Source organism: Vitis riparia, unplaced genomic scaffold (genome assembly GCF_004353265.1).
Source record: "Vitis riparia cultivar Riparia Gloire de Montpellier isolate 1030 unplaced genomic scaffold, EGFV_Vit.rip_1.0 scaffold460_pilon_pilon, whole genome shotgun sequence".
NCBI lineage: Eukaryota > Viridiplantae > Streptophyta > Magnoliopsida > Vitales > Vitaceae > Vitis > Vitis riparia.
In genome coordinates, this window is record NW_023269682.1 from 288,917 (window position 1) to 303,433 (window position 14,517).

Sequence of the window (14,517 nt, forward strand, 5' to 3'; positions counted from 1 at the left end):
GTGAAGCAAACAAAACCACTATTCTTATACCATTTGTGTCATAAGAAAAAATAGATAAATTAGTAAGAGAATTAAAATTGACAATTTTTAAAATAAGAAATAAAAACTCAGAATGTAAAAAGCTTTACATAATTACTTGTTCCTTGAATCCCAACCAGATAAATTGGCAACTTGAGTGAGAGCATTCCTCCAAATCTGCACCCTCTCCATATTTTCCTTGAAATTCTCTTCATGTTTAGCCAATGCTTCTCCAAATTTTCCCCTATGATTTCTGACATCTGAGGGATCCACATCGTAGAAAATTGGGTTTGCACTCCAGTATCTTCACCAGCTCCTCCAAGCACCGTCTGGAAGATGCATAATTTTCTGACAAAACAATGATCGAAAACATGGAGTTTTCAATAGCAGCGATGAGTACAGAAGATACGGCTTTGCCCCTCTCAAGCTTCTCCTCATCAATGAAACAGCTGATTCGTTGGGTTCGTAACTCCTGGTTGAGGTGAGCAGTGAAGTTATTGCAGGTGTCTTCTCCTCTGAAGCTCAGGAACACATCAGAGCACCTTTGAGAAGAAGAAGCAGCAGCAGCAGAGCGACCAAGTCTGAAGTCTAAATTATTCTGTAGGAAAGAAAGAGTTCCACATTCATTAATACAATTCCCAAAACTCCATGAATAAAAAGCGAAAGAGAGTAGGATATATCAACCACAATTGAATAATATGCTAAATTTTCTTCAAAAAAATGGCCAAGAATACACCCATAAGATCTCAACAAGACAATGAGCGATAATAATAACTAAACACAGGCAAGTGAAGATGATGCCGTGTGTTACAAGTCATCTTCTTGAAGTCGAAGTTGCAGTCGAAGTTTTTGAATTCGAAGTCTCTGGAAGCCGCGTTAAAGGATGGGAGAACAGATGAAGCCATGTGTTACAAGTCAAGTCAAGATGATGCTTTCCATGTCATGTCAGAGTGAAAGGAGACTGGAATGACTTTAGTTTGGTTCTCAAATTATTGAGATGAAATTGAGATAACAATTTCATGAAAAATAAAACTTAAGATTAAACAAAATTAAGATAATAGATTCATCACCATAGGAAAAATGGGTTATAAAGAATTAATCTAACAAGCCAAACAACCTATATAATAAAGAAATTAATTTGGGGACTACTTATTCACCTCCCTTTAGGTAGTTCGATTATATCAAAACTAGACACAAAATTTCTTTCAGTGCTATTACTACAATCCAAACACTCCAAAAGATTCATTGCAAAACATAAATTCAAAATATTATGAACTAAGTGTACACTCGAATACACTTTTTGTATAAGAATTTTTACTTTTTATATGAAAATTACATTTTTAAAATAAGAAGCATATGCAAACAAAGTCTAATGTGTTAACTTGCTTTTAGATTTTAGATTTTAGATTGTTTTGTTTACTTTTTGTTAACTTATTATACAGTTCTTAAATTTTTTTTACTGAATAAAAAAAGTTAAAATATTTATTTTTTTTAAATACTAAAAGTAATATAGTGGTTTTTCCTAACTTCTTAATACTTACTAAAAATAAAATATTAAAAAAGTAAACAACTTATATTTAACATTATCAAACACTACTTAGTTTTAAATTTTATTTAGAATTAAGTAAAAAAAAAAATCATCTAATTTATTTTGCCGATTAATTTTTCCATAAATCTATGTTAAGTAAATTGATGTATAATCTTCAATATCTAACTACTAATGCAAATTAAATGATTAAGCATGAGATAAACATATTTTAGAAACAATATCCTTTTTCATTCCCTCCCATTTATCACTTTCAATTCCTCTCATAAAGGAATTTGCCTATTATCATCAAACTGATCAAGAGAATGAATATCATCGAACTCCAATTCACAAAATATGTTACTAGGGCTTGTATGGATTACACCTTTGACTGCAAAACAACAAATATAACAAACTTCCATACTGTTAAAACAATAAGAAGTAGGGGCATAGCAACTGAAGACCTAGAGAATGAGACAGATGTCAAGGTTCTGGCTTAAATCTTGTTCACCTTTTTCCTTGCTCCATAGCATAGTTCAAATTTGATACCAACCGGAAATTCAATTATTCCTTTTATCAATGCCAAACAAGCCTCTACTACTAAATTAAACATTCCAGACAAGAAACCAACACAAACTAAGCAATTTAAAATTGAGCAAGAAAGCAACCTACGGAGAAATCGAAATCCCTTTGCCAAACACCTTCAGCCTCTTCTAAACCTCCAAAACTTTTAAGCTAATACTACCAATGCAACCCAAAATGCTCTTAAAAGCCCACTGCAAACAAGAATTAAAATCTAGTTCCAAAAGAACAAGAAATTACTTATGTTTGAAACTGACTTCATTTGTTCATTAAACTCCTTCAGTGATGATCACTTTATATTATGCATGGCAATCTAGAAATTATGAACAAACAGGTGTCTATCTTATTGGGTATATACCAAGAAGCCTATGAATTTTAGCCACCTCACCACTATGGTGAAATTCATGTAGATCCTCCAAGAATTAATCAAGAGGCAATTTATACACGATTTTAATCAACCACAAACATACATGATAAATATTGATTAATCACACAGAATTTCTGAAATAGCTGTTTCTAAGCAAAATCAATACCAATGGTGTTACAAAAACTTTCAATTCTTAGGTGGTGTTTTTTTTTTTTTTTTTTTGTTCAATAGTCAAAATATGTAGTTTTTCCTATTAAGTTAAAAATAACCTGTTGACATTAACCAACATAACTAAATTGAACTCATTGATAACAAATTCACTTTCGTTATGGAGGTTGATATTAACAAATTAGTTTTAGGTAAATAGAAAAGACCAAATGTTTTGACTTTTTTTATTCAACCAAAAAACAAACACTACCTTAGTAATATTTTATTTTTAGGGAAGACTCGATGATAAGTGAAAGGTGAATCTCAAAGATGGACTACACCTAAAGGGGAGTGAATGGGTCTTATTGACCAATTTACAAGGTCTTCCAACACAAGGTATCTAACCTTAAGATTTTAACTAATTTTACTTTTCTTTACAAATATTTTCAAACACAAAGTAGAGATCACATGCAAATATGAATGCAACAACGCTCCCCCAACAAATTTCAAATGCAAGTCACATGCAAATGCTTCAACACTCCCTAAGATTAATTCATAAAAACGATTATCTCCTTACCTCATTTCCAATTACTATAAGATATCATCAATCAAAATGAATAGAAAAATTATTCAAGATATCCAAAGGATAATCACACATATTTCAACTCATTTTTCTTCCATTCAACATATATACCTAAGTAATCAATGATATTAAAAACTGAAAATAAATCAAAAAGTAGAATGAGAGAAAGAGACAATGACACCAAATTTTAATGTGGAAAACATCCGAAGAGATAAAAAACCACGGGCCTACAACCGATTAAAAATGTCTACTATGAAGAACAAAAACTGAATACAAGGTTTTAGCTAGCTAAAGCCTACCAATCCTTCCCAAGCCACTTGATTGACACCTTTCAATTTCAGCTTCTCACCTTCATCTTTCGGAGCACACTTGGAGTCCACATCAAGCTTGATCTTGGCCTCTTCTTGAATCTACACAAGTAGAAAATGGGTTTTTACCCAAACCCAATAGTTTCGAAATTGAGAAATGAACGAATGAAGAATCTAACTCATTTTTTTCTCAAGAAAATTCATTGAAAACAGTTTGGCAAACAATAGGAAAGTTGGATTTTCTTGGCAACCAAACATCCCAAATTAGGAAAGGAGAAGAGAACCAAAAGGGATGGTTGTTGTTATGTCTTTCTCTACAGCACAAGAAACAATTTTAGGTTTTTAAATGAAGGAAGCCCTTAATCCAACAAATGAGATTTCATCAAGAAAGTGCAACTTGAATCGATCTGACCTAAAGTTGGATCAATCCTGGAACAGGGTATTTTGAACACTTAGTAAAAAAAAAAAAAAAAGTTTCCCAAGCCTTCTTAACTCCAAAAATATTTTAAGAAAAACATTTAAATAATATACTTGATTCAATTCCATCCAACTCCAACCTCAACTACATACTTTGGTTTCTTGACAAATTCAATAACTTGATCTTCATTAGGCAAGTAGTTTGAAGAAGGATTGGAAAAATCAAGTTAGGAGACATTTAGGAATTTTATCCAAAATTGTCAACCTAGCTAAACACTTACAATAAGAAACAAACAACATATCATTAAGTAAGAAAAATAATGACATCCCCAGAAACCAAATGGTATAAATGAACAGTAACCAAGAAGATAGTGTCATTCTTGAATGGATTTATTCCCTTTAGGTCTATCATGGTATCAGTGGGTCCTTTGAATGTGTTAAGGCTTCAGTCATGACCAGAATGAAGAAACCCAGTATGCAGTATTCAAACAGTTAGAAATCATAAACTTCGGCTACATCTCAAGGTTGCAAGTGTGTGAGTCATTACCAGAGAAACAACTTATGCTGGGTTATCCATGGTAGAAGTCATCAAGCCTTCTCTGGAATATGGTATCTTCTCAGACCGACTGGTTGAGATCTTCAAAAAGGACATGGATGGGTGAACAGGGTTAAAAGCCTTTTTAGAAGCTATGTAGTTCATACTAAATTAATGAATTCAACATGCAGCACAAATGTATGAGTATTCATAGGATGTTTGTGCACATATAATTATATATCAGGCTATTTTTTGGAAATCAAGCCATACAACATCTAAGCTAAGAACTTTAACCAAAACCAACACAAATTCAAGCTCAAACACAGCTTGGTTTGAATTATCTCAGGCCAAGCAACTGTGTCATGGTACCTATTCCTACTGAAAATCCTAGCCAATGTACATACCATAAGTTTAGTCCATATGAACTTGTGGCAGCTACTCCACCTGCCACACCAAAAGCAAACTCTATTTGAGTTCAAATCCTCCAGAGTTTTATCAGAAGTGTATGGAATGATGAATTAATATTTCCAATGAGTAACTTACCACAAAGTTGAGAGATTCACAATGGATACCAACAGAATAAAGGGTGGAGACGCTAATGCCATTCTTGAATGAATTTGCTCCCTCTGTTTGGTTACTTGGTCAGGTATGCCATCTATATTCAATGAGGCTTCAGTGCTTCTCAACTTACTCAGCCACTTAAAGACATCTATTACAACTGTCACCAGGTTCATCCTCCAACGACAAGTGACCAGCAGGTTAACAAATATGATGAAGTAACTGGCTTCAGGGAATGAAGATCTCATCATATCGACTTGAATTCACAAAATAAATTAACAGGACTCCCTTGTATTACTGTAGCATCCACTATTTTGCTGCATCGATTCAGTTTGAGCAGTTAGCAAATCTGAATACAAACTGAGATGTGTTCATTGATGAACTTGAAAATGTTTCTGATTATGCTCAACCTGTGTGCATCTATTCCTTTTACAGATGATGCAAGCTCCAGGAATGCTCAATAAAATCAAACATTAATCAAATGCTAAACCTAGAATGGAATGGCCGGATCTATCAAGACCTAAAAATTAAATTTGAACAATTTAAACCAAGATGATTAATTTGAGGGATTAAGTTCAGATTTGACACTCACCAAAAGCTCAAGTATCTCTCAAATTAATCATAAACATGTCTTAGACACTAAGTAAACTGTTCCAAACTATCCATTTTGCTACTTGATTGGTTTTACATAAATTCATTTTGACAGCCCATTCTTAAATGAACCAGTAATAGCTAGTCTTTAACTAATTACCCAAACAGAAGTAAATCCCATTGGGCTCCTTTACGATTGATGATATGTACTCTCCAAGAATATGCTAACTTAAATCACCAATGAAGAGACCACACAAAATGAGATTAATTGGCTGCAGACCAACATCATCAATTAGCTCCTTTATATATATATATATATTAATTAATCACATATACAATTTAATTAAATATTAAAAGCAGAACCTATATCAAGCAGTGGTATGGCATATTCTTTTATTCATACTACAGACTCGTACGTGCTGAGAAACAATGTGACATAACAAGTGTGACATACCAAGATATTGTGTGATCCAAAACGGAGAGGCAAGAAGTAATACCATAATTGAATTGATTTGGCCTTTACCTCTATCATTGTATATGTGGGTCCTCCAAATGTGTTAGGACTTCAAGGAGGAGAGTTGAATTGTGAGGACAGATAAAAGTTGAATTAGGTTAGTGTTAGATTATTGTCATTCACCACTTCAATCCTCATTGTCCTGATTAGAGCTCCATTTCAAGCGTTTCTCGGGCTGCATCTCTGATTCTGAGTCATCACTACACCACCCACTTTCACTGGTTTCCCCATCACAAGAATTATAGTAATCAGAATTCTCTGATTCTGAGCCATCATAAGACCACCCACTTCCACTGGAATCCCCCTCATGGATTTCTTCAAGGAGAAGAGTTGAATTAGGAGGAGGAGAGATGTATTGGATCATTGCTATATTGTTGCCATTCACCTCTTCATTCCTGTACACTAGATCAATCCCACACTTCTTAATTGCACAAACTCCTATTCGGAGTAAAATGTCAAATGAAGCCTTAATTCGAATCACTTCATCAAAATTGATAGAAGAGGGAAATGGTACACAAAGCAGCCACAAATGATCTGACTCCAATCCTCCCCTTAGAGTAGTCTGAGGATAGACAGCATAGTGCCAAGAACTGTGATGGGAATAGAAGTTGCAGTCTGCACTAACCCAACCACTGCTCCTGTGACTGAGCGGAAGTGGGAAACTATAGACTACAGCAAAAGCAAAAGCCAGGACATTGGAATTAAACCAACTTGGAGGTAGCTCTAATTCTATTTCACTACCCCAGTCCTGATTCCCGATCCAATCTGGTATTCTTCTCCCAGGAATAACAAGGCTGAATGCAGCTTTTAACAACTCTGGAATACTGGTTTCTAGCTCTGGGGAAGCAGGCTCAAGTGGGGGCAACAAGGGATCCCCCTTCAGTTTGAAGCCAGAGCTAAGTGTGGTTAATGATGTGCAATTATGTGCATTGATCTCTTCTATGCTTGATGGAAGCTCCCGGAGTGCTTTAAGTCTTTTGCAATTTTCCAACCCCAGCCATTTCAGTTGAGAAAGTTGGTTGATGCTCGAAGGCAAAGTAACAAAGTGGTTTCCGCTCAAATTTAAGGATTTCAGCGAAGATAAGAAGCCAAGATTACCGAGATTTGCGCTATCTGATATAAAGCAGTTTGTTAGGTTTAGTTTTGTTAAGGAACACAAAACTGGGAAAGGAGGCAACATGAAACAAATGGAATTTGAACTCCTTGGCATCAAGTGTGAGGTAGATGGTGTTCCTTTGTCTGCACAGAGCTCCTTTAGCCATTTTAAGTTCACACAATCTGAGCAACCAGAAACATCAAAGGTTTCGAGAGATTTTAGATTATAAATGTTGCTTGGAAGACTCTTCAGCATTATGCAGTTCTTCAAACTCAGGAAATTGAGTTTGTTCAGAACTACAAGAGAAGGATGAACCTCACACAAAGATGTACAACCTTCAAGAACTAACTGTTCAAGGTTGACGACCCCAGAGAAATCCGGGGTTTCTCGTAGATATCTAGAGTGCCTGAGATTCATGAATTTTAATTTTTCTAGAACCTGCCAAAAAGAGAAGTGATTTAAAAATTAACTTCCATGAATGTTTGCATGCTATATAAAGATAATAACATTGATAAATTATAATAATACCTTGATTCCTTCCCACAATTGTTTAATGTGGCTATAAGGCATGCTGAGGTCAACAAGATTCTTTGGATTAAAGTCATTGGGCAATGATTTTAATGGGTATCCATGGAAATATAGTAATCTTAAGTCATCATAATGAAATTTAATGTCTTGGGAAAAATGCACTTCACAATTTGCCTTTTTGGAGGTGTCTTGGAAGGTTCTTGAAATGTCATCTTTATAGACTTTAAGCAATCGAAGTCTATTCATCCTCACAAAGGCTTGAGTTGTAAATTCTAGTTTCTCTTCCGAATGAGACAAGTTGAGGAATATGCCTTCAACTTCTTCTGTTCCCTAACAACCAAGTATAGAGATTAATTAAAAAGCGTGTAAAATGCATAAAAAAAATTATATGATCCACAAGTACTGCTTTAACAAAAGTGATAGTTTTTTATCTTATATTTGTATGTGAAAAATGAAAATTTATGTGTTTTGCTCTTACCATATTTTTTTTCAACACATAAGAAATGTCCTCATGATTCCACAACCTGCTCCATTTGCCAGGCATTTTAGGGGACTTTTTGCGAACAACCTCTCTACCCATTTCTTGTAGCAAATCATGCATCTTTATCTTGTTATCAGAAATAGTTATGAGAGACTTATTTATGAGAGCTTTTATTCCACTAATTGGGAAAAAATTGCAACTGTCTAAGATTTTTGTAACATAATCATTGTCCTCCCACAAAAAGAAACAAGCAATATCCAAGAATATATCCTTTTCATTGTCATTCAGATAATCATAGCTTATTTGAAGCACTCTTTGAATCTCCATATTAGGAATTCTTTTTAGTTTATCCAATTCACCTTCCCATTCATGCTTGCTCCTACCAAACAAAAGAGAGCCTAAAACTTTAAGAGCTAATGGAAGGCCTTGAGTGTACACGAGTACGTCTTTAGATAGCTCCATAAAATCCTCTATGGGATGGTCTCGTTTAAATGCATAATGACTGAAGAGCTTCATAGCTTTATTGCCCTCTAATTTCTTGACCTTGTATGTTTCCTTTACTCCATGCATGCTTAACAAGTCTTTGTTCCTAGTTGTTATAATGATTCTACTTCCAGGACTAAACCAATCACGTTGTGGAAGTAACTTTTCTAATACTATTGAATCATTTACATCATCAAGGACAAGGAGGACTTTTTTGGAGTAGAATCTTGCCTTTATTAAAGTGCGTCCAGTTAAACTTAGATTTTTACATCCTAATATTTTTGAAAGAAATTTCTCTTGTAAGCCATCAATACCTTGTCTTTTCAAATCTTCTCCAACATTTTCAAAAAAGATGCAACCTTCAAATTGATTGGAAATTCTATCATAAATAGCTCCTGCAAGGGTTGTCTTCCCTATGCCCCCCATGCCCCAAATTCCTATCATTCGAACATCAGTTGACTCCATGCATAATAGTGATTCCAGTTCACGTATGGAAGAATCTATCCCCACTAGGTCCTCAGCATCACTTGATGGTATATGGATTATTTCATTCAAAATGCCAGAGACAATTTCCTCAATAAGCATAACTTCATTCCTGCCATGATTAAGAACAAAGAGTAGTAAGTTTGATAATGCATTATCCTAGACACGTGATTCACTAATTACCACAGACCCATTCCCAAACCTTGCAACTATTGAATGAATGATATTGGAAGGCAAAACAGATTAATGTTAGTCCTAATCACCATATTATATATATGGAAAATAAAATTATAAAAAGGTAATCATACATGAACTAGCAGTAGCATGTGATTATTTATATGTTTGGTGTTGTAATCAATGCTTTCATGGCTCTCTTATCATGGTCATTTTGATTAATTTTACCAAAAAAAAAAAAAATTAAAAATGAGTTTGTCCCATGTCAGCTCTAAGTATCTAAATCTTAGAATTCTAATATAAAATTTTACAACAAATTCAAGAAAAAAAAATTAACACAAAAGGTCTTGTTTAACGATTTAGCTATGAAAATCTAAATTTAAATGGAGAATATTAACATGCTATCAACAGTCATAATATTTCCTTGAGCAATTTTAATAATAAGAATAATGTAAAAACAAATATTAGAAAAAAAAAAAAAAAACAGAGGAAATAAGAAGGGGACTGAGCCTAAGAAAATTACTTATTCCGTGAATCCCAACCGGATAAATTGGCAACTTGAGTGAGAGCATCCCTCCAAATCTGCACCCTCCCCATATTCTCCTTGAAAATCTCTTCATGTTTAGCCAATGCTTCTCCAAATTTTCCCATGTGTTTTCTCACATCTGAGGGATCCACGTTGTAGAAAATAGGGAGAACCCTCTGTCCCCTTGATTCTTTGCACTCTAGTATTTTCACCAGCTCCTCCAAGCACCATCCAGAAGATGCGTAGTTTTCTGACAAAACAACGATAGAAAACATGGAGTTTTCAATAGCTGCGACAAGCGCAGGGGATATGACTTGGCCTCTATCAAGCTTGTCATCATCGATGAAAGTGTTGATCCCTTTGGTGCGTAACTCCTTACAGAGATGGGCAGTGAAGTTATTGCGGGTGTCTTCTCCTCTAAAGCTCAGGAACACATCATAGCCCCGTTCGAAAGAAGAAGAAATAGCCATTGCGAAGCAGTGGAGAGATGAAGTCTGAGAAACGAGTTGTGACTTCAAAGTTATCCCTTCATGAACAAATGAAACGAATACAGTTGGGAGGCTGTAATTAAAGAACAAAGCTGTGAGAAATGTGAGGAAGAGAATGGCGAATAACAGTGACAAGTGACGATGATGCAGATGCAGATGGAATTGCAGTGAGGGAGGTGTAGACGAAAACACATTGAAGGGTCACAGGAAAGATGCAAACCGCGTGATATTAGTAAAGTTGGATGGCATTCCATTGTTGACTTCAACCACAAAGCAAGCGGCGGTATGTCGGTCTAATCATAAATTTATAACTAAAAAAATGCCTCCACTCAATTGCCTCTCTCCCATATCTTGTTTAACATTGCTTTTCAATAATAATGGTTTATTATTATTATTATTAAAAAGATAAAATAACCTAGACATTTGTGATTTGAATCTCTTCCATATATATTTAAAAAAAAAAAAAAAAAATTCATGTTTTACTTAAATATTGTTAATTATTTCAAGTATTTATATATAGGTTTTAAAAAAAAATTATTATTTTTACAAAAAAAGAGTGAGAACATTTTAGTTAAAATATAATAAAAAAATGATTGAAGTTTAAATTCCCAAATTACCGTTATAATTAAATAACTCTTTAATTAAAATAGATGAAAACACCCCAACTTGCAAATTTAACTCTCCATTTTTTCAACTTAAAAAATACTTATTTTTTACAAAAAAAAAAAAAATACCTTAACTTTTTTATTATAAAAATCATTTTTTCTTTAAAAATTGCATGTAAATAGTCAAAATGTTGAAGGGTGTTTATGTAAAAAAAAATACTTTTCAAGTTCAAAAGCAAGAAAGGTTAGTTTTATATTTTGGGATCTTTTCATCTCTTTTAATCCATTAATTCTTTAAAATTTATATGTAAATAATTAAAATGTTGAAGAATATTTATGTAAAAAAATAAATTATTTTTTTAAGTTAAAAAATGAGAAATATTAGATTTACAAATTTGAGATCATTTTCTCTTTTAATCAATTTGATGATAATTAATACTAAGACGAATTAGCCCAATGTCTCATGTGGATAGCAAAAGTAAAATGGATGCAATCCATTCAATGATCATATCAAAGTGGTTTGCTACTAACACATCTCATTTATTATATGGATAAAATGATACAACATGTTTAATAAATGAGTTAAATTGGATTGTATGTCAATTGATATGAATAACCTATTAATACTCTTCTAATCCATTAAACCTATTAATGTGGTTATAACATTGTAAACATCACTAGTGAATTAAATTATTACTAAATTGGTCTTTAAAGTGCTTATACATTAATGCTTCCAATTATAAACTTAACCACATAATACAGATTCATATATTAACATTAAGATAAACAATAAATGCACATAATTGATGCTTAATTTATTTTTAATGATTGACAATTATATATATTCTAACATGACATGTTCGCTATTTTTGGATATACTAAACATATCAAATAATGTATATTAATTACCCACGATCATATTCACTACTATACAATTCACTAATCAACCTTTGAGCGATCCTTAAATAATTTTTAATCAATGAACTTCAATATACTCATGACAAAACAAAATATATATCTATTATTATATCATCTCATATATACCATCACATAATCATGAGTAGAGATGGCAATGAGGCGGGTTTTTTCAAGTACCCGCCCTTAATGGGATGAGGTTCAATTTTAATAAATGGGTTTACGAATTTTTTTAAAACCCGAGATGGGTTCAGGTATTGCCCCATCCCGCCCCGTCCAGCCCCAATTATATATAAATTAAATTAATTTAATTCTTATTTTATTATTTTTAATATATAGATAATAATAAAATATTTTTAATAAAATAAGTTATAAAAATATAATAATTTAATTATTTATAAAATATATTTATTTTAATATAATTAAAAATTTTATAAGTAATTTAAATAAAATAAAATAAAATTTAAAAAAAACTTAAACAGGGCAAGGCGTTATGAGAATTTATCCTCCCCACCCCGCCTCGTTTAATTTTTTAAATGGGATAGGGATGAGAATTATTTTGAATAAATGGGACAGGGTTGGGATGGGGGTGACCCGTCCGAAACCCGCCTCATTTCATCCCTAATCATGAGGAATTGAATTTTAAACTATGAAAACTTTCTAATTTGACCACTTGGGTAACTAACAATTATTCCTCTCTCTCCTCTCTCTCTCCCTCTCCCTCTCTCTCTCTCTCTCTCTCTAAGTAAAAATAACACTACAATAAAATAAAACAAAACTTTACAAGAAAGCTTTTGTGTAACTATTTTGCATTAGTTATATATATATTAGAAATGTTGTATGATTTTTGAAAAAAAATAAAAGTGAGCTGGCTGTGACCGTTGAACATGCCTGCCACTCAATTCAATATTATGACCATTGAACGGTCTTGATTAAAAAAAAAAAATTAAATCCTAATATTTAAATCCTTATAAATAGTAAATACCCTCAATTTTTTTCTATTCTCTTAACTCTTAAGCTCTCTCCCATTCCACAATATTTCTGATTATTGCATTTTGTCTCAAATTATTCAATATTAATGGTGGTGAAAAACAAGCATTGGTGGTTCAAAGAGTTCAAATTTGAAGGAATTTCTGCTTCGGTTCTCCAATTTAGTAACATACTTTACCTTTACTTTTATTTATTTGTTACATTTTAATTTTACATTTATTATTTTTAGCATAATATTTTATCAATAATTATAATTATGACAAGTGGTTCTTGCTTTTCATCTAATGCATGTGATAGCAAAAAATTTACTTCAAATATATGGAATTTTTTTGATAGAATAGAAATAAATTTAGAAAATAATAAAAAAGAAATAAAAGCAAAATATAAAATTTGTAACGAACTTCTTAGTGGTGGCTCAAATGCAGGTACAAGTCATTTAAAAAGGCATCATGAAAATTGTAAAACTAAAAATAATGTTGATACTAGAAATTATATGCAATTAGGTAAATATGAAAGTGGAAATTTAAAAATATTTTCTTATGATGAATCTTATTGTCGTGAAAAAATGATTGATTATATAATAAGAGCAGAACAACCTTTCAATTTCATGGAAACTCATGATTTTACGAGAACAATGCAACGAGCTGTTAATCCTCAGTTTCAAGGTTGCTCTAGAAATACAGTTAAAAGAATTCTTATAAAAAATTTTGAAACACAAAAAGAAAATTTTAAAAAATTTTTTGCAAATTTTGAAGGAAGAATTTGTTTAACATCTGATATTTGGACATCTTTAACTCATAGTGGTTTTTTTATGTATAACTGCTCATTATATTGATAATGAATGGAAATTAAATAAAAGAATTATTTCATTTAAAATAATAAATTCTCCACATAATGGTAAAAATATAGCATCTTTAATAAATGATGAAATTATAGATTTTGGCATTCGTGATAAAATATTTACAATAACATTAGATAATGCTTCTAATAATGATGCAACAGTATTTAGATTAAAACGACATTGGCAAATAAAAGAATATCAATGTAAAATATTTCAAGTGTGTTGTTGTGCACATATTTTAAATTTAATTGTAAAAGATGGATTAAAACACGTTGATGATACATTATAAAAAATTAGAGGCATTGCTGCGGGTCTTAATAGTTCTCAAGCAAAACATGAATTATTTTTTATTGTTGCAAAATGTTAAATATGAAAAAAAGAAATATAAAATTTGGATATGCCCACTAGATGGAATTCCACTTATAAACTTTTACAAACTATTACAAAATATAGAAAGTAGTAGAACTATATGAAATACAATTAATTAACAATGATTGTGAAGCAGATATTGATGTATTAAATAATTATGATTGGCATATTGCAGATCTTTTAAGAGATTTTTTTGAAGTATTTGATACTTCAACAAAAAAATTTTGTGGTGTATATTATCCATCTTCAAACCGAGTTGTCATGCAAATAACTAATATTTTTATTGTACTTCAAAAATATTTAAATTTGGATATATTTAATGATGCAATATTTGCAATGATAGAAAAATTTAGAAAATATTGGGAGAAATACCTTTAATTTTTTATCTTGGTT

General features: G+C 32.0%; 1 protein-coding gene across 6 annotated transcripts; it reads right to left on the reverse strand.

Annotated features, from left to right (window-relative positions):
- Positions 1-10,662, reverse strand: LOC117909893 (disease resistance protein RUN1-like). 6 transcript variants are annotated; one of them, XM_034823938.1, is made up of 7 exons: positions 9,914-10,662; positions 8,248-9,328; positions 7,770-8,099; positions 6,155-7,679; positions 5,026-5,357; positions 3,522-4,926; positions 1-616 (listed from the first exon to the last, which is right to left on the reverse strand). In XM_034823938.1, exons 1-4 carry the CDS (start codon positions 10,384-10,386, stop codon positions 6,273-6,275), a joined length of 3,291 nt encoding a protein of 1,096 aa, XP_034679829.1. In that variant the 5' UTR covers positions 10,387-10,662; the 3' UTR covers positions 1-616; positions 3,522-4,926; positions 5,026-5,357; positions 6,155-6,272. The 6 variants fall into 6 exon arrangements, with proteins under 6 accessions (XP_034679829.1, XP_034679831.1, XP_034679830.1 ...); XM_034823940.1 differs by lacking the exon at positions 1-616 and having other exon boundaries at positions 1,540-3,632; positions 4,887-4,926; XM_034823939.1 differs by lacking the exon at positions 1-616 and having other exon boundaries at positions 1,540-4,584; positions 4,887-4,926.
- Positions 10,663-14,517: the final 3,855 nt, after the last annotated feature.